This window comes from Trachurus japonicus, chromosome 15 (assembly GCF_045865225.1).
Source record: "Trachurus japonicus isolate A0001 chromosome 15, Traja_1.0".
Classification (NCBI taxonomy): Eukaryota; Metazoa; Chordata; class Actinopteri; order Carangiformes; family Carangidae; genus Trachurus; species Trachurus japonicus.
The window spans coordinates 21,890,444-21,910,944 of record NC_140921.1 but is presented as its reverse complement, the minus strand read 5'-3'; the positions used below and the strand labels follow the sequence as shown (position 1 = coordinate 21,910,944).

At 41.7% G+C, this 20,501-nt stretch overlaps 2 protein-coding genes across 2 annotated transcripts; both read left to right on the top strand.

Annotated features, from left to right (window-relative positions):
• The first annotated feature begins 8 nt into the window (after positions 1–8).
• Positions 9–5,800, top strand: LOC146973693 (lysophosphatidylserine lipase ABHD12). The gene is made up of 13 exons (XM_085800517.1): positions 9–179; positions 2,490–2,605; positions 2,707–2,812; positions 2,948–3,067; positions 3,216–3,246; positions 3,351–3,396; positions 3,708–3,837; positions 4,532–4,569; positions 4,662–4,741; positions 4,841–4,923; positions 5,022–5,100; positions 5,232–5,353; positions 5,465–5,800. Exons 1-13 carry the CDS (start codon positions 79–81, stop codon positions 5,484–5,486), a joined length of 1,074 nt encoding a protein of 357 aa, XP_085656643.1. The 5' UTR covers positions 9–78; the 3' UTR covers positions 5,487–5,800.
• A 1,304-nt stretch (positions 5,801–7,104) lies between these two features.
• tm9sf3 (transmembrane 9 superfamily member 3) lies at positions 7,105–20,340 on the top strand. Its single transcript, XM_085800511.1, has 15 exons — positions 7,105–7,282; positions 8,319–8,514; positions 8,631–8,753; positions 10,734–10,894; positions 10,979–11,056; positions 11,362–11,493; positions 11,652–11,818; positions 12,986–13,080; positions 13,174–13,304; positions 13,737–13,876; positions 14,632–14,700; positions 16,022–16,168; positions 16,269–16,352; positions 16,490–16,566; positions 18,714–20,340. Exons 1-15 carry the CDS (start codon positions 7,190–7,192, stop codon positions 18,779–18,781), a joined length of 1,761 nt encoding a protein of 586 aa, XP_085656637.1. The 5' UTR covers positions 7,105–7,189; the 3' UTR covers positions 18,782–20,340.
• The last annotated feature ends 161 nt before the right edge of the window (positions 20,341–20,501 follow it).

Here is a 20,501-nt window from a genome sequence, read left to right as displayed (position 1 = left end):
GTTAACCAAGTATCATCAGGGAGCCTGCTCATCTATCAGTTATCACGTTTTTACTTGTGAACTACAATAACCTGCACGATGAAGAGAAGGGCCGTCGGGCAGACTGATCCATCCCCCGGGCCCAGTGAAGTTCAGAGGGCCGGGGCTGAGGACTCAGCCCAGGGGCAGCCAGAGACTGAGTAAGTTAGCTAGCTTAACGTTAACGTTAACGTTACCTGACCGACCAACTGTCAAACCATCGGCTGTAACGGTCAAAATAAACACAGCTGGGAAGTCGTGTGTTTCAATTATCATTTTGTTGTAACGTTATTATGGGTCTGAATTTAGTGTCCGTTTTACCACTAACTTCCTTATTAAGTTACACCTCTTGAAATTATATTAGTTATCTTAGCATTTTGTTTAATCGTTATAATGTTATTAGTAACGTTAATAGTGACGTTACCTGGGTGACACTTTGCTGTGACGTAGTCAAGACCAAGACCAAACCGATGCGAGACTAAAGACCATTAACGTTACTCTCTTCAGTACTGATAATAAAATTGTGACTTGATACTATTCCACAGCAAAAAAGAAATTATGATTTTATATAAAATCTATGCCATATTTAATTGAAACAAAGTTTGGATTAAACTGACTTAAACAGCACAGAACCAACCAAGTTTTTCAGATGGTACACAAGCATACTCTTTGGTAGAACAATTTAATTACTGTATCTTAGAGTTATTGAATGAACCAAAGTGAGCAAGTGACAGACACATTTGTGGTTTAAAACAAAAGTCACTGCAGCTGTTGTCTTGCTTGGTCGTGAGAAAAAGTCCCAAGTCCAGCTAGACCGAGACAAGACCAGGACCTTGAAAATGTGGTTAGACCGGTCTCGAGTACTACAAGTTAACACTACTGTGATGTGTAACTGAGTGTTTGTTAATGGGGCAAAGTGTGAAGTTGTAGTGTAACTTGGAGCAGACACCTGTTTGGTTCTGCAGTGAACCTGAGGCTGTTCAGTAAACCACTGGTTGCATTACATCACACTGCAGCGGTGCATTCATCACATGATGTCTCATATAAGATGTTTCTCACTCTCTTGTAGAATAGATTTGGGAGTGAACATTAAAGTCTAAGTATTAACTCTTGAGGGATGAGGCGACAGTCTGATGGCTGCTGGAATAAACGACCTCCTTTATGGTTCCCCTCCAGCAGCGTGGAGAAATCAGTCTTTGACTAAAAGGGCTCTTCTGGCTGATTAGAGTGTTAATGGAGGGGGTGGGATGTATTGTCCATTAATTAGCAATAGTCTGAATAGCATCCTCTATTCTGCTGTTGCCTTCAGGGAGCCAAGATTGACTCCAAGGACAGCCTGCTATTCTTATTAGGTTATTAAAATCTACTCTCCCACATTAATGTTTCCATCTTAATGCTGCAAACACGCACTGGTCCAACCTGTGGCGAGCTGCTCTGTTCATGCCGACACAGGGGAGAGTGTGCATTCACATACAGATCGGCTGCACCCCCTGGTCCCAGGGGTCTTGTTTTTCTGAAGTTTTACCTGCACGCAGCTACAGGTACAGGTGGTTCAACAAAGTCACTCAACAATCCATCACCCTCCTCTCCCGTCCTGACACTGACCTGAGCTGCTGATTCATCGTCTGCAGCTGAAATAAAACAGAGGTGGAGTTGAGGTCAGATGTAAAAGGAGAGAAAAGAAAAGTCAACAGTGAAACTTTTCCTGTTTCTGATGTTGATTAGGTATGATGACTTTTGTTTATATTGGACAGGAGTTAAAGGGATAGTTCAACATTTTGGCAAATTGGCCCATTGCCATAATCCCTATAGTCATAGCAGTAGGTTCGTTACCTTTATTTGTCGGTGCAAGATATTTTTAGAATGGCGGAGCAGAGCTGTGAGCTGCTTGGAGCTACGTTATGGAGGCTAATGGGATTTCTTGGTTTCCCTCATCAAACTCATCAAATACATAACTCCATCTTGTAACACTGAGTTATCTCATAGCGTGGTGAATGTGCAGGTCACAACTTTGCGTTGGAGTGAAGCGTTTTGGAGTTGATGGATTGGAGGGAAACCAAGAAATCCCATGAGCCTCCATAGTGTAGCTCTGGGCAGCTCGCGGCTCTGCTCCGCCATTCTAAAAATAGCTTGCACCGACAATTAAAGGTAACGAACCTACTGCTATGACTATATGGATTATGGCAATGGGCCAATTTGCTATTTTAATGTCAGCATTTAAACTGAGCATTTAAGTATTGTAGGTAAATAATTCAGTCTTTACTCTGTCAATCATTTCACTGTAGTTGCTTCTTATTTGGCTTAATTGTTAAATTTAGAACAAACATTTGAGATACTCTTTGGGACCTTATGAAGATTGTCGTTGTTCAAGCTCCCCTAGAGGGCTCTCAGCCTCGACTGACAAGATCTGATTATGATGATCAGATAGTCAGTAGTCTCATTGTTTTATTTCTGTCTCTGCCTGCTTTCAGGTCCCGATGGTGGTTGAAGAGAGGCTTACTGGCAGCCTCTGTTATTTTCATTTTGGTGCCTATCTCGCTGAGAATACTCCCAGAATTAATCCAGCACCTTGTTTACACTCACAGAAGTAAGTGAATATCCTGTCTGTCTCCTGGAAGTACTGTAAATCCTCGGGTTGCGCATAAAAAAAAGGAAAGCAGCCCACCTCTTCTCTTTTCTTGTTTGTAGTCAGGTTGCCGTTTTTTGCTGACCTCAGCCGACCTGCTGATCTCTCCCTTAATCACACCATCAACATGTACTTAACATCAGAGGAAGGAATCTCCCTTGGTGTATGGTGGGTATTAGGCAACTTTTTTCTCCTTTTTCAAGCTTAGGTTATAAGGCTATAAGAGAAGGACAATACCTGTTTTTTAATGATCTAATTATCAGTTGTGTCTCTGAGGTGGTTTGTTGTTTTGAACTGTTCAAGGCACACTGTCCCAGAAAGTCAGTGGAAAGAAGCACAAGGGAAAGACCTGGCATGGTACCAGAACACTTTAAGCGACGGAAGTCCAGTTTTCATATATCTTCATGGGAACACAGGCACCAGGTATGATAAATAATGCATCGGTATTATGTTTGGCTGCTGGAGAAGCAAAGAGTAGAAATTCCACACCACTACACATATTTGTTCTTTTATTGTTTTGGAGAAACGCTAATTTATTGGCACTTGTGTTGTTTATGAATCGTTCCAACAGGGCAGCCCCTCACCGGGTTGGAGTGGCAAAAGTGAGTGATCACCAACACAAACATATTAATCTTATGGCGGTGTAATAAAGATATGAAAGTCTCAGCAGCCATTCTGATGACAAATAAGCATTATGTGTCAACAGGTATTGAGTGCACTTGGTTACCACGTGCTGGTGCCTGACTACAGAGGTTGGTGCAAATGAAGATTTATGACTTTTCCTTTGAACATGTTTTCCACATCTCCGCTTCTTCTCCTCTTATTGATTGTAATAAACAACCTTCTCGCATTGATTTAATATCATTTGCAGGCAAATGATCGCTGTAGAGTTGGGAGGTAGTGCTTGATAAGTTGTTTTTTGTACAGCAGTTAAAAGACAGCAGTTCAGCTTTAGGTCAGAATCTAGAGCAGGTTTTCCTCTGAGTGACTGCCACCTTGTGGCAGAGTGAAGCAGCCCAGTGATCTGACAATGAGCTGTAGCTGATAAGAGAAACTTTGGCAGGTTTTGGAGATTCCACCGGGGAGCCGACAGAGGCCGGTCTGACCACTGATGTACTCCACTTGTACAACTGGGTCAAAGCACGCAGTGGAAACAGTCTGGTCGTTATCTGGGGACACTCTCTTGGCACTGGGTGAGCATGAAACAACTTCCTATCTGTGACATTTTACTGAAGTAGACACACTCCTACACAAGTAAAATGACTCAGGTCCATCAAAAGCTGAGGTCTCATTGAAATTATTATATTAACTCGGAAAATATTCTTTATTGTAAACAGGAAAAAGCCATTTTTGATATGGCTTCATGAGACCTAACCATGGTTTAACTGTGTTATATCTCTGTGCAAACTCTGAAACTGTTTTCATTGTTTTTTGAAATGGTGAACTTTAATGTCACTTTTTCTAGTCTGGTCTACAGACTTGTTTTACATATTATCAATGGCATGGCTAACAATGGGAGCATGCAAATACACGGATGTACATGGTAAAACAAAATCACAGTGTGTTAGAACCAGATTCTGACACAAACTGCAAACTGATCTCACCATAGTCAATAATACAGTCTGTAGAATAAGTACTGTAAATGAAAAATCACTTACAGGTACTACTTTTTTTATTCATGTTCGCATAATAAATTATGTAATTTTCAGCTATATTATACAACTGACAACAGTGAGTACATACTGACATTTTATGACAGGAAATGTTGAAATTAGCCTTCAGCTACATTAAATCCTCTAGAGAGAACATAATACAATTATTGTTAATAACTGTTTTTGTACACACAATGGAGGAAGTGAAGATGTGTCTGTTGTTACCTCTGTGCAGGGTGGCCACGAACACTGCAGTGAAACTGATTGAACATGGTAGGTTTTTACACTGGTGAAATTGGCCAAATAGAAATAAGAGGAAATAATTCCAAGATCTGAAAATAACAACTATTTCCTCTTACCTCCAGGTGTGGCTTTTGATGGTGTGATCCTGGAGGGTGCATTCAATAGTGCTCGACAACGCATTCCAGTTCATCCTTTTACTTGGGTAGACTCATCTAACTTAACCATTTGTGATATTGGATTTGTTTATTTCATGTGGCTGAGGCTACACTGCAAACAATGTCTTGTGTCTTTCTGTTTGAAGTATTACTGGACATTTCCTGGCAGTGGGTACTTTTTCCCAGAGCCATGGGCAGAAAACAAGGTTGTCTTTCCTACTGAAGAAAAGTAGGTTTTAATAAAAATTGATTACTACTGACCAGTAATAAATGCTGTTACTAGCAGTACAATACAGTGATGTCATTTGTCTTTTTGTGTTTCTGCAGTCTGAAGAAAATGAGAAGCTCAATACTTTTTCTTCATTCAGAGGACGATCACTTGGTTCCCATTCAGGTTGCTCAGCAGGTAACAGAGGTGCACCTAATCCAGTGTAAACTGAGGCAGCATTTTCTTTACAGCTCTACCTGATTAGATGTCCTCTGGAGGATAACTTTTTGTTTAAGCAGGCCTGAAATTTCTTTGCCTTTCTCTCCCAGATGTATGAGGTAGCAGTGCGCGCCCAGAATGCAGAGCGAGTCAAGCTGGTGTCTTTTGACGGTTCTCTGGGGTACCTGCACAACGGTTTATACAGAGACCCCCATCTGCCTGACATCATAAAGTAAGAAAACATTTCAAACATAATACTTATGATTATGTAACTCAGTCTGTCAAATATCCTGCTTTGTTACCTAAACATATACATTTAAACTTGTCATTTTTTCCTCTGCAGGAAGTTTGTGATGTCTTTGTAATGTGAGAGAGATGACTGAAGCTGGAAAGCGTGCCACACCTCACAGGCTGATTTTAATGATTTTAATTTCAATGCTTTACTTTGTCTTAACTGCTGCAAATGTGTTTTGTGTATATGAGGTGCATAAGGTTTGTATTGAACATCTTTTATTATAAGAACAAATGCTAAAGCCGTGCAGGCTAAAAGATGGCAAACTTTGTTTTTAAATCCGTTAAGATGAATTTATTGTTACCTGCTGGGTTTTAGATCTGTAAATTGTAAATGGTAATTTATTCCGAACAGAACCAGATAACTTTTTATAATTTAAAAAACTGATTGAATTTCTTTTTAAAAGATGAGAGACATTGCTACAGTAGGTGCCCTCTGCTGGGAGTTGTTGGCTGGGGGCAATGCTCATTTACATTACATGATGAGTTGGTTAATCCATGGTTTCACATGTCTGGGTGTCATAAACATTTCAGAGTATTACAAGGAGAACATCCTGAAAGCATCTGTCCTCTGACCTTGTTAGTGTGTTTTTTCTCTAGCTCATCTATAGAATATACTGTAATTCATTCAGACAAGTTTACAGAATCTCAGTTCATATGTTATTGCAGTTTATAAACATTTCATGTCAGTCTTGCATTTTGTGCTACATGAAAACGCACATCACATTAATAGATTGACTATAAAATAGCTAAGATTAATTAATGCACTTTTAACGTTGCCTTAAAGATTTTGTGTTCTTCCATGAACACACATTGTATGTATACAACACATTTTGATGGAGTCACTTGTTGACAAGCCTGTTTTCTTCTGTATAAGGAAATCTTTGGCTGATTTTTTCATTTTTTGTCTTAATAAACATCTTCTACCTTTAAATGGTAATTAAAGCATAGTCTATTATTTGTTCTTTCCAGAACAACGGATGATATAACCTTCAATGATGCCTTCTGATTTCATTTTTGCACTGATACACCTGTACATTTATTTACTGGATACTGACACCAACTTGATTTTTGTAGAATGATATATCCAAAGAGTCAGAAAACTGAAGTATTGCATTGTCTTTAAAAGACTACGTGCCATTTTATTCTACAGTCGACTTTGTTAATGAATTACAAAGTGAAACCTCCAGCGGTTTCATAAGTATGCTTTCTAAATAGCCATCTGTGAGACTTTCATGTGAAGTCTTAACCTGAGGTTGAAGTATGATAGGCTACTCAGGGGGTCATGAAACTGAGATCCTTTCAGAAAATGGAAGACTGGCTTGGTTGTCAGTGCACAGAACTACACATGTCAGTGCATGAGAAGTGAGATATTGTGGAGATAACTTTGTGGCCATTCGGAGACTCATCAGACAGTGAATAGGGCCGTTTGTGTTGCGCGGGGATCGTGTTTCATGCAGCAGCTCTGTCAGAGCTGAGCCGAAGCTCCGGTCTTGGCAGTCGGATGACGTGGCTGAAGGTTGCGGACGATGCGCTGACAGAGTTTCTTTATTCACCGTTTCATTCACCGCTTTCCGCACCGACTGGACTCTTCGGGCCACGTGACCCGATCCGACCAATCCCGTGTGCGAGCGGTGAGCGGTCATGAAAGCGCTTACGCCATATGCGTACGAGAGAGCATCCCTAAAAATTGCCTCTGTCATACAACCAGGAAGAAGGTGGGATAGCCCTGCAAAGCTAACATCCCAAATCTTTCTGCTTACTTTGTCCAGAAATAATGGGATCTTCCCGGTGGAAGGTGGCAGCGGCGGTATATCTCGCTATATTGGGCTCGTTATTACCTGTCGACGCAGACGAACATGAACACACGGTAAGACAGCCTTTGAGAGGCCGATTGAGAAGGGGGAGCCTTGGAAATAATGGACGTTTGTGCTCTGTGTAACCTGCTAACTGTAGCTGCGGCGGCTAGCAGCACACGGGAAAACACAGTTAGAGACATGACACGGCGCCAGGTCGGGCCTGTGGGGTCTTTTATTGACACTCGGTGAGCTTCCAAACACACGGGTATTCAATTAGCTGGCTAACTTGTCACCACTTATCGGCCTATGTGCTTACGGCTAACGTTTGCCTGCTAGCTAGCCAGCCAGCTAGCACATCTTCCACACTGCTCTTCACCGGCGGAAACTGCACTGAAGTTAGGCTCTCGCTTTAGTTAGTTTAACGAATATAAAACCACCAGCGTAAATAACATGTACACATTGTAGCCTGGAAGAAATCCTTTAAAAACGATTTAGACCCGAAGTCACGAATGCGATAGCTGATTTATCAGCCGACGATGCATTAATGTCGAAACACCGGTTAAACGCCAGGGCCTGTCGGTGTTTCCTCTGTCTTTCTGTCTTTGGTGAGAGCCAGACGTCCCGGTTATATTTGGTTAACCACCTAATGAGCCGGGTGACATTGTGTTGTTCACATACACCAGCTATCTCATGCGTAATAGCTGTTTAAACTGGCTGCAACGGATAACATTACAGCATTGAAGTGAACTTCTTTGGCTGCAACCAAACATACTGCAGCGCAGCTAACCATCACACTTTCTGAGGTGTTACATTGATGCAGTGATGATAAAGACTGTTGCATTTCAATCTCTTTGAATGAATTTGAATACTCATTTACCAGCAGTATGAATGTGATAACAATGTTTGTTTCAAAGTCATAATTGTCTAAATGCAAAATGTTGCTGTTGCTGTGTTTTTACTAATGTGGGTGTGAATACCGTAGGTAGCAACGTTATTTTCAAGTTGAAGGCTATTTCCATATACCACAATATGAAACCAGTAAGACCAGCAGAACTGGTGTTGCATTCCTGGACTTTCACTTAGGAGCCCCTGATTTTCCTTTTGCAGTACACAGAGAAGGAGGAGGTAGTTTTATGGATGAACACAGTTGGGCCTTACCACAACCGACAGGAGACATACAAGTACTTCTCTTTGCCCTTCTGCGCGGGCTCGAAGAAGACCATCAGTCATTACCATGAAACACTTGGTGAAGCTCTGCAGGGAGTGGAGCTGGAGTTCAGTGGCCTGGACATAAAGTTCAAAGGTATTCTACTCTGACTTTCACCTGTTGAGCACACATGAATGTCTGAATGTCTCCTCCTCTGCACGCCATGTTGTCATAATCTAACGGAGACAATGTTGTGTTCTCAATCCACGCAGAGGAAGCCATGCAGACAACTTACTGTGAAATTGACCTGGACAAGGCCAAGCGGGACGCCTTCGTCTATGCCATAAAGAATCACTACTGGTACCAAATGTACATAGACGACCTGCCCATCTGGGGTAAGAGATGCTTAATTTACTTTTAAAGAAAAACAAATACAGTATCTGCATCTTCCCATCTCTTTATTATATATTTAGATAGCTAATCTCCGAGTTACAAATGTTTGCGGTGACAGTGGTGTCTTGCGTATCAAAGTTGTCTATCTGTTTATTTAATATTGGACACGTTTAACTAGTTCTTATCTGTGGGTGGGTGTGTCCATTCATCCTTGGCCAACCTACTAGGGCTGAGAGTAGACAATACACTATATCATGTGTCAGACGGCTTACTGAAAGGCCTTCAGTCACTATGAATCCAGCATATTCAGCATATTTTTTGCTCAGAGTCCTTTAAAAACCGAAGTACTCTGTGGTTATCTTCAGATTCATCCTCAATTGAGTCACCTCATCTGGTTGTTGTTATACTGCTGAGAAACCACTATAAATAGATAGTTAGAATAAATTGTATATTTCTGATGGACTTTCTTCGCTATTAAAAAAGTATTGATACATTATGACATCATCTTGACATGGCTGTGACCAATCACACCTCTACAACTTGTAGAGCTGGTACAGTCACATGTGTGAAGGAGCTCTGATGCCAATCTTGGCAGTGAGTGCTCCTCTGTTGTTCCAGATTAAGCAGGTTATTAATGAGTCACTGCCATTAGACCCTTCTTGAGACTATCACTATAAGAAGCTGTGAGTATGATCTCTCACAGACTTGGTAGCAGTTTTCTCCTGCAGTGCCGCTCCTACATTTGCTCAAACGTAACTCTGTAAACTTCTGTTGTAGGCGGTAGGTGGGGCACGCACATTTACACAGACAGCTCCCCTTGTTATGTTACCTGCTTATACCTTAATGATCATAGATAAATATAGACTTTAACCTCATGTCCGGGTTGTCAGCGTCATCACTGAACCAATGAGCTTCAGGTATGAGGCAGTGACATGCTTAACTGGGCCTATCATAGAAAACCTGGAGCTCAGTAGCAGCAGATCTCTTGTTCATTGCCTTCTGACCACATCACACTTTGTAGCACTCTCTACTACATTGTTTTAAATTAGGCTCAGCCTACCTTCCTGTGGTTGGTAAACTACAGAGACTAATGTATTTGTAGTTCTGATCAATGATATTGAATTTCAAAGAGAGGTTTATCTGTTATTAGCCCACCCTCACTGATGTAAATGTAGTGGGCGAAACAATAGAAACGCCTTATAAGCACAATATGCGCTATGGGTAAACAACACCATAAGCTGTAGCCCCCAAAATAACCATACAATTGAGTTAACATCTGTAAAACTAAAAATTACTGTGTAACCTTCATGAAATGAGGGTTTATTGCCGCCCTTTTCTATTAGGACTCAATCAATCTCAGCAAGGTGTTCCTAATGTATGCCACCAGAAACGCATTTTACTCCACTCGTCACCAATGCTATAACAGACACAGAGTGATATTCAGTAGCAGAGGCAGGACTAGATTTCGGGCTTTGTGGAAAACCCTCTCTTTAGCTGCTTGTTTTTGTTTTTTTTAAGTGGCGGCTTCTTTTACGGTACATGCTGCCACAAGAGAACAACACTAAATCTCTGTATTGACAGTCATTTTTTCAAGTAACCATGTAGTGAAGAAGGAGAGGTATAAATGTGCAGGTTTTTGTGCGAACTAGAATAATGGGCAGCCAGTTGGGAGTTGATTCAGAGTGATTGCTTTGCAAAGTGATTTGCTTTAGAGTAAGAGATTGCTTACCGTGGCCCACCGGGACAAACTTTGACAAGGGTTGAAGCCTTAAAGCTGTGTATAACAGATGAATATAAATGATGCTGTTAGAAAATTAATGAGCAGTGTAGTAAGTGACCTTTTATTTGGCATTTACACATCCTGATTATTTGTTTTGATTATAAATTTCATGAAACCAAAGACTCTGTGTTTGTACCTGCCTACATGACCATTCCTGTAAGGACCTGCTCTCTAACTTGCTTTTTTCTTTTTTTTTTTAAAGGTATTGTTGGCGAGGCAGATGAAAATGGAGAAGATCATTACCTGTGGACGTACAAGAAACTGGAGATTGGCTTCAACGGCAACAGAATCGTTGATGTAAATCTGACCAGCGAGGGGAAAGTCAGGCTCGTGCCCAACACAAGAATTGCGATGTCTTACTCTGTGAGTACTGAATGGTCCCTTTGTTTCAGGTCATAGCTCATCTTATGTCTTTGATATGAACCTGAATCAATTTTTCTGTCACAGGTGAAGTGGAAGAAGTCAGATGTGAAGTTTGAGGACAGATTCGACAAGTACCTCGACCCATCCTTCTTCCAGCACAGGGTGAGCTGAATGTTAAACAACTGGCTTCTAGATATTTGTGTTATATCGTGTCAGCCAGGAAGAAACCACTGGCATGTGGAAACAGCACACCTGTGTGTGATGTTTCAGAGGTTTCAGGTCGAGCCTTGTTGCATTACAGGTACAATGTTACTGACCTGGTAACTCACAGTTAATTGGGTAGCTGTTGCTGTCTTTGTGCCAGAGGGAGCTACAGCCTGTGGATGGAAAAGCTTGTTTCCTGACCCTGTGTTGAACCGATTATTGATTTTTTTTAATAGTAACAGTTTGTTTTGTTTTTCTTCTAGATTCACTGGTTCTCCATCTTCAACTCCTTCATGATGGTCATTTTCTTGGTGGGTCTGGTATCCATGATTCTGATGAGGACACTACGAAAGGATTACGCCAGATACAGCAAAGAGGAGGAAATGGATGACATGGTAAGTTTTTGTTTTCTCACGAAGACACTGTCATTTTGTTGAGTGCAGAAGAGTAAAGAAGATTCAGCTTCTAAATTTAGTCATCAGCGTTTTTTCTCTCAATATAAGATCAATATAGATCTTTTCCCTCATATATTCTGATACCACTGCACCAACAGGACAGAGACCTGGGAGATGAGTACGGGTGGAAACAGGTACATGGTGATGTGTTCCGGCCGTCAAGCCACCCGCTGATCTTCTCTTCCCTCATCGGCTCTGGCTGCCAGATCTTCTCCGTCTCCCTCATCGTCATCCTCGTCGCTATGGTTGAGGATCTGTACACAGAGTGAGTAACTGGCAGCAAACTTAAAATTATAATTGTTGGGTGGGGTTGGATATTTTGTCTTCTCTGAATTATCTTTATCTACCATCTCAGTGCTCAATTTGATTCCCCACATATGGGTGTGTTAAGTGAAACTGTTGAAAGTAAAGCTCAATAATCAGATTTAGGAGGATTGTGGTAAATGTCCGGATAAAATATGAAGAAGTCGCACACATCAATGTTTAGTGTTTTAACCACAGATTGGTTTGGTCCCTAGAAGACACCAGGAGGGACAGAAAGTGTGTGTTGATGTGTACTTGTGCTTCTATCTTTGTGAGGACCAGTTCGAGTTATTCGCCCTGTTGTGACGTGGTATTAATGTTTATTAAAGTGATCACTTGTGTTCAGTGTTAAGTTCAGGTGTGAACACACCCAAGACGCATTTAAGGACACATTTGAGATCCAGTCACTCCGACCACATGCGAAGCTCGTGCAATTCCTAATGAGTAAAACCTTATTTTATTGTAGAGCTGTGAGCACTGAGCAGTGCATATATTTCCTCTGCTTGTCCTTGCCTCGCTTTCCCCTTTCTCTCTCTCTCCCTCTTTCAAAAAACATTGTACATCTGTCATAGTCACTCTGACTGGAAACAACACATAGCCTACATGCTTATTTGCATATAAAGAGGCAAGTGAGATCCAATCGCAAGTGTTTCCTACGAGACGCACGTGGAGATGCATTTCTAATGTCAGGCGTGAAATGACGTCCTCGTAGCTGTTGTGACTGGATCACCTGAGATGCGTGTTACTGCCAGGACTGAGCAGGACTGTTGTCCTTTCAGAGCAGAGAGATTATTGCTGGTCCTTGTGACTTCAGCTGGCTGTGGTGACCCTGAGAGCTCAGCACGCTCTCACTTGCAATGGATGTTGTCTTGTACTTATCTACATCTATGAATGCTTGGTGTTCACTGATTTTTAATTTCAAAAGTCACAAACAAGTGTGTCCCATCCGTTCAGTCTCCTCACAAAGACAGAAGTCTGTGTCTGTAAAAATGAAAAGTTGAGGTTGAAATGTTTGTTTAAAAACATAAAATGATGTTCAAATCAGAGAAAACACTGGAAATATGAACAGTCTGCTAAGGTCCAGACTCTGAGGGAGAAGGGACCTCACTTCCATTATTTTTCTCTGCAGGAGAGGATCCATGCTGAGCACAGCCATTTTTGTGTACGCTGCAACCTCCCCTGTCAATGGCTACTTTGGGGGAAGTTTGTATGCAAAACAAGGAGGTAATAAAAAAATAGAAACTTTGTGTATCTATCGTTCTCTTTGTCTGCTTTCCTTGATACGTAACGCTGTGTGGTTTGTTTCACTTACAACAGGCAGAAGATGGATTAAACAAATGTTCATCGGGGCCTTCTTGATCCCAGCCATGGTGTGCGGGACCGCCTTCTTCATTAACTTCATCGCTATCTACTACCACGCCTCCAGAGCCATCCCGTTCGGTACCATGGTGAGTCTGACACAACAGCATCCCCCTAAAAACAACAGTTCTGAACGTCCTGAGTCAACTGCTGCCAGTTTTCGCCTGGGACTGTTTTAATTTGTTCTGGCCAAACCTGAAGGTCGCCTGATAACAATCACCAGCCTGTCTGTATTTGTTTTCCCTCTAATTTGGCGTGCATTGTTTTTGGTGTGTGTACCTACCTCTGGATCAAGAGCATCACAACAATAATCTGGCTCCCAGGAGATCCAGCACCTCCCGACAGTTTCCACAGTTTATTAAAAGACACTGAGCTGATGATAAAACATCCCTGTGACACAACAGAGGGACAGCTGAGATAAATGACGGGGGCGGTGGTGGGGGGGGGGGCACTCTGGATGTTGGCTGTAAACACAGACCTCCCAGCTGAATATCAATCATCTCTGCTTGTCTGTCCCGTAGGTCGCCGTTTGCTGTATTTGCTTCTTTGTCATTCTGCCGCTAAACCTCGTGGGAACAATTTTGGGGAGGAATTTGTCGGGGCAGCCAAACTTCCCCTGCCGAGTGAACGCCGTGCCGCGACCCATCCCAGAGAAGAAATGGTAGGTGTGGTCCACAGGCGGCTCAGTTTGGAGTCAGTCAAGTCACGTCATTATTCAGTCTTGGAACACATATTTGTGTATTTCTGGTGTTTGCTTCAAAATTTTGTCCAATGGGGGTCTGTGGTCTAATTTGTTTCAATTTAGGGGTCCTTGATGTAAAAAAAAAAAAAAAGTTTGAGAACCACTGTCATAGACAAGACAGATTCTACAAATTCTACAGTTTACAATAATGTGAGGTGTAAAAAAAATAAATGACACAAATTAATGTCAATATGCTCAAAGCATGTTGATTAAGTAATAGTTTCCATTCGAGCATCTTGGCGTACAGTGTATTTACTGCTGCAAAAGGGAAGCGTAATGGCCGGGCAGTGGCAGCGAGGGAGCAAAATGAATCCAATGTGTTTGTAGGGACCGTGTTCAAGTGTTGCATGTCAGGTCTGAAGCACAAGAGGTTTCTTGCTGTCTGCACAAACTCTTTGAGTAATGACAAATAGCGAAGCAATAAGCTGCGAGTGTATTAACATTTACAACCTTCTGCCAAACACTGTGGCCGGCTGCCAGCAGGAAATGGTAGATGTGACTTAAGGCCACTGTCAGACTTTGCTTGAATTTACACTCTGTGTGTGTCTGCCTTTTCTTTTTCCACTAGCATAACACAACGAGTCATGTATCCACGCCCCCGGAGGAGGGAGTCTGATGTAAACACTTTGAATGTATAAAATCATACTGACATGTTGAATCTTGTGATCGCTCAGGTTCATGGAGCCCGCCGTCATCGTCTGCCTCGGAGGAATCCTTCCGTTCGGCTCCATCTTCATTGAAATGTAAGTGCTCGCAGTGACACTGGTGGATTTGCACGCTGTAAGCTGATCTCTGCAACATGAGGCCTGTACTACGAAGGAGGCTCAACATAGCCAGGCTTTGTGTTCATGTTCCAGCTCAACAAAACCTCAAGCCCCGGTCAGAGTTAACACAGTACTACGACGATGGTTATCAACTTGGTTTGTTAAGTCCGGTTCTCAGCTTTATGCTCTGTGCATGTTCACATCAAAGGAGGCATTTGGCTTCATATGATTCTACTTTCAAAAAATGGAGTGACAACAGCCTCAGCCAAGAGGAGCAGATTGTTTTAATCGAGAGAGTATGAGCGATTCAAAAAAGCCTGATCACAGCCAAAAGCAACAGTGTCGCTGCAAATATGAAGAGAGGAGGCTGCTTTTAATTTCTGACAGCTGAACATTGCGCTACTTTTAAATATGAAGCGTTTTCCAACAACAACTGTCATTTTTAAATAGTGTTTTATGTTGTTTTCATATAGTCTATTTTAACTTTTGGTTATAGAATGCATGTGTTTTATTGAAAGCAAGGTTGGGTGTGCGTATCAAAATAGGTTACAGTGGGTTTTTTAGGTGCTCTACAAGCAAATCTCATGTTGTCTCTATACAGTGAATAGCGTAGACACACCACACACACCACACCACAGAGTGAAATCATTATTTTTTATTTTTTTAAAGTATATTTTTGGGGCTTTTTATTGCCTTTAACTGATAGCGCAGTCGAGAGAGAGACAGGAAATGGGGAGGTAGAGAGGGGGAATGACATGCAGGAAAGGGCTGCCCGATGCGGGATTCGAACCTGCATTGAGGACTGTCGCCTCAACATGGAGCACCAGCTCTACCAAGTGAGCTAAACGCCGCCCCATCAAAGTAAAATTATTAACTTTACCGATTATCCATCTGATTATCTGTCCTGCTGCGAGCGCACAACTTTTTTCAGTGGTCTCCATAGACTGTATATAAAAGTTACATACTATATATAGCCTAATATAATGACCTAATGATTCTCAGCTCAACAAGTCAGTAGCTGAACAGTGCGATCTCTCCCTCTGTGCAAATGCTGGATTCTGATCCAGCTCCACTGGACTTTCAAAGTAAAGGTGACGCCAGCTCTAAATGAGTTAAATTGTGAAACAGCGGCGCTTTTATAGCTGAAGATGAAGATGAAACTCTGAAAGCATGTTGGTCTAGCCAGGTTAAAAGAGAGCCACCTATGTAGTACAGGGAAGCCTGGCTTTAGACTCAACATAGCTCGCTAACCCACTAAACTGGCTTCGTAGCTGACAAGTTCACTGTCCTCCCTCTTCAGGTACTTCATCTTCACATCTTTCTGGGCCTACAAAATCTACTACGTGTACGGCTTCATGATGCTGGTCCTGGTCATCCTGTGCATCGTGACTGTGTGCGTCACCATCGTGTGTACATACTTCCTGCTCAACGCTGAGGATTACAGATGGTGAGTTCGTCGCCCGGTACAATGACAACTTGTTTCGTACAGATCGCGCAAATGACAGTCATGAAGTTCATACACTTCTCTGTGTGTCCCTCTTTTGCAGGCAATGGACAAGCTTCCTCTCTGCTGCATCCACTGCTGTTTATGTTTACATGTACTCCTTTTACTACTATTTCTTCAAAACTAAGTGAGTCTCCTTCCTCCATTACTACACACACACACATACAGTAGAATCATGTTACTGGCAAAAACATTTTAATATTTATATATGTCAGAAGAGTGGGATCCATTTCTGACATGTGGTTTCATGCTGATGTGTCTCAGGATGTACGGGCTGTTCCAGACGTCCTTCTACTTTGGTTACATGGCCGTGTTCAGCACTGCCCTGGGAATCATGTGCGGTGAGTCTATTTACACACTGTAGCTCTGACACTGAAGAAACTCTCTGAGAAGTCATTATTTGTTTTGCCACAAATCCATCTGTTGGTTTGATTGTTCACCGACAAAATAAGACACTTTAACATCTGTCAGTGTGATCGGTTATTGAACAGGAAACTAAGAGATTACAGAGACTGAACCTGATGCAAAGACATGAGAACATTCATACCAGTGTGCAATTATAATACTTTATTACACGGCTCTATTGAATGCTGCTCTCTGATTGGTCCAGCGCTGCGTTCTGCGGTCTGTTATTTCTGTATAACGGACCGTCGTCAAGTATAACAGACCGTTGCTAGGGACAGCGCTCTGATCAGCGCAGTACAGAAAAGAGAAACTGCAGGATATTTACCTTGTGTTTCATTTTTACCGTCATTAAACAGCGTCGGACTAATAGTGATGTTAGAGATAAATGATTTGTAACTCGTTACAAGGAGAGTGGAGGCTCCTTCCACATCGCTGCTGGAAACCAAACCTGCTGATCAGAGCCTCTGACCCGGTGTCACAGCTCTCCTCTCGTCTCGGTGCAGCTGGCACCGCGGCTCCGCGACACAAACGCACCCCGTAAACAGTAAAGTTAATCTCTTGTTTATGACAGATACGACTACACACAATACACACATCGTAACACGTGTATGGTAATCTATCGATCCACTGATTGATTATCAAAGGCTTCAAATGCACGAACGGGAGGAGGCTCGGCAAAACAGCGGAAGTGACCGGTCTTGCAGATTCGCTAAATGCAATTCTAAATCGATGAAAGTCGTATTTTGATCAGAATTATGTTTCAAATTAATTATTTCACTCGTAAACCGTGTAATAAGCGGGATAATGTATAGTTGGTCGGTTGTTATGGAGAAATAAACCCCTTCATGTTGAATGAAACCCCTCCGCTTCGCGTCGGGGTTCCATACAACCTGTCGGGGTTTATTTCTCCATAACAACCTCCGAACTATACATTATCCCTTACATAATATATACTATAATAATTAAAATTATAATAATCTCTACCAGTCTATCAAGTTACAGTTTACATCATATCTGTCTGGACTTGTAATATATAAACCATATGTAGAAAAACATCAAAGGAATCTAATAATAAAAGGTACTAAGACTTAATACACCAAATCTGACAAGATATACTTGAGTTATGGCCAGATGTGTGTTTTGGTCAGACACAGTGGCCTTGACCTTTGACCTTAAACCAACAAATTGTAATTGGTCCATCCAGGATGAATCCAGGTCACTGACCAGCAACAACAGTTTTAGCCACACGTCAAGAATTTATGAAAAAACCTCACGCAGACGTCTCGGATTAAAAAAAAAAAATTTAAATCCAAAAGGCCAGAGGTCAAATATTGAAACATGTTGTCGCAGCGACAATACAGTTTTCTGTAAATCAAATTCCTACAAACTTAAATGTGTAAACTTCAACTTGACTGTTTGGAGACGGTGGTACTGTAAGGCGTTAGGCATCACATTATTTCAGACAGGTATAGATAAGTTCATATCAGTATAATATTATTATCCAAAGCAGTCTATAGTTTACTCATTGACCAGTTCACAGCAGTGAGCCAGGGTTCAGTGGGCAACGAGCTCTGCATCCTAACTCACAGTCCACATGTGTCCACAGATCTGTCCATTAGTCCTGCAGGAGGAGTGGGTGTAAATTCTAGCTGCAAAAAAATAAAGATTGATGTGGCAATGCAGACGTACATGTCTCAGAAGAGTGAATATGTTCGTACAAGTGGCTCTTCAGCCTCCTCGTCAGCTCTTTAGCTTTAACCGCACTCGTATAGACTTTTCCTCAGTAGCTGCGAGCCCGACTCATCCTTCATGCTGAAGAATAATGAGCCAAGGCTGTCAGCCATGTACCTTAAAGCTCCTTCTGTGGAGTCTCTCTCTAATCTGCAGTAGCTGCCCTCTGGGTTGGTTGAGTGTCTGACTTCTCATTCTGAAGATGTAGGATGTGCTGTGCTCTGCTCGCCCTCACTGAGGCTTCCTCTAGCAATCATCTCACCCTGTGATGGATTTACCTGCAGAGTGAGAGCGCTGTGAGAGTTGCCGGTCCAACCAATGGGGAAACTCACGCAACACATTTGTCTTGCAGGTGCCGTCGGATACATGGGAACAAGTGCCTTCGTGAGGAAGATCTACACAAATGTGAAAATTGACTGACTAATGGGCGAATCAGAAACACAGGGAATTAACGGATTTGCCTACGACGGCGGGCACAAGTCATCCTTTATTACTTTTCTTTCTTGCAAAGAGATTGTGAGAATCTCACATGTAGTTTTTTCCATTTTTCTGAATGAATTCAAACACAGCGACTCAAAGTGAACAAGAGCGAATCAGGCGAGAGATATCAAAACACAAGGTTCTGTTTTTATCAGTTGCTTTCAAACCAACGTTGGGGCAAATGTTTATGGCTGACATGGCTTCTCTTTTCCAACCCAGTCCCACCTGAGACCAGAGAACATAAATGTTTATTGATGGTATAGTGTAGCTCTCTTCAGTGAAGAGGCCTAAGTGTATTGAAAGCCTTTGTTCTATTGTGTCAGAATATTGGAGAGTTGGGTTTGTGCCCGTGTTCTGACTTGATTTCTATTTTGTATTCTTGAAGTCACTCGAATTATTATCGTTACTACACAGTAGTTTGTTCAGATCTACTTCCACTGCAAAATGATATGGAAAGCTGTTGTCACTCGAGAATCATTCCCCCCCATTTCAACGATTCTTAATTCCCTGTTACAGTAGCAATCCATCCAGTTGATGATTTTAGTCCTGCTGTAGTTTACTGTGCAGATGAGAACAGAGGGACTGATCAATGGTTGAGGTGCAGTAAGACCCGATTTTTAAATGGATGTTTGATGTGATCCCATTTCCCGGTTAGTCTTATGTTTTCTTAATGTTTGGGTTTGAATGAAGTCTACTTGTAAAGATAATATATGGATGGGGGGCAGTGTATATAACCTTAATAATGTACCTTTAGATGTAGATCCCAAATGTATTTTCGTTGTACAGATTTACTACAGGGTGTTTTTTTTTAAATGAATCATTCAGTTCAAAACAACAAAAAAAGGTTTGTTTTTTTTCTTTGTTTGGTGCTTGGGGTGGGGCTGGTGGCGCTGTTACATCTTGCCTGAAATTGCATGAAGTTTTCACCAAACCATCTGATCATCAAGTTCTCACTTAAGTCAGCGTTGTCATCTTCTTTTTTTTTTTCTTTGGCTCTGATTGTGAGCATCTTCTCAGTCTCGAAATGTAGAGGTACATTTTTGATGATCGGTAGATCTGCTTATGGACACTCTTCTTATTTTGATTTCATATATTATTTAAAGCTTTAAAAGGCTCTACATCTCCTGGTAAGCCATTTCCCTTCATGTTCTTTCTGTTGCCTAACCTGAAACATCATTTGTGAATGTCAGAAGGAATGAGGCAATTGCTTTGTTTCTGCAAACACTGTACAAAGTGAAGTTTATGTACACTTAAAAACTAGATGTTTTCATAACCACAGTGCTGCGGAGTGTTTCAAATGCTTTTTTCCATTTTGTGTAAATACAGTACGTACCCTACTTGTATGAGAAGTGGCAATGCCTTTTTTTTCTAACTTCCAGTTCTCCCCCACTGAAGTTGATTTTGGCACCTCATGTTGTGTACCAATGTCTGATCAGACATTTTGAACCTGCATATTAACTTGCTGTAAAAAGAGAAAATAAACATGTTTATGTACAGGGGTTGTTAAGTGTGGTTTGGACTTTGAGGGTAAATATTTGAAGCTGATTTAATAAGACAGTGTATCTGTACAGTTTACAGTCTGTAGTAGATATTATGGATCTGATCTACATTGCTCAGCCAAGTGATGAAGTCTCCCCCTGTTGGCTCCTGCTCAGGTTTA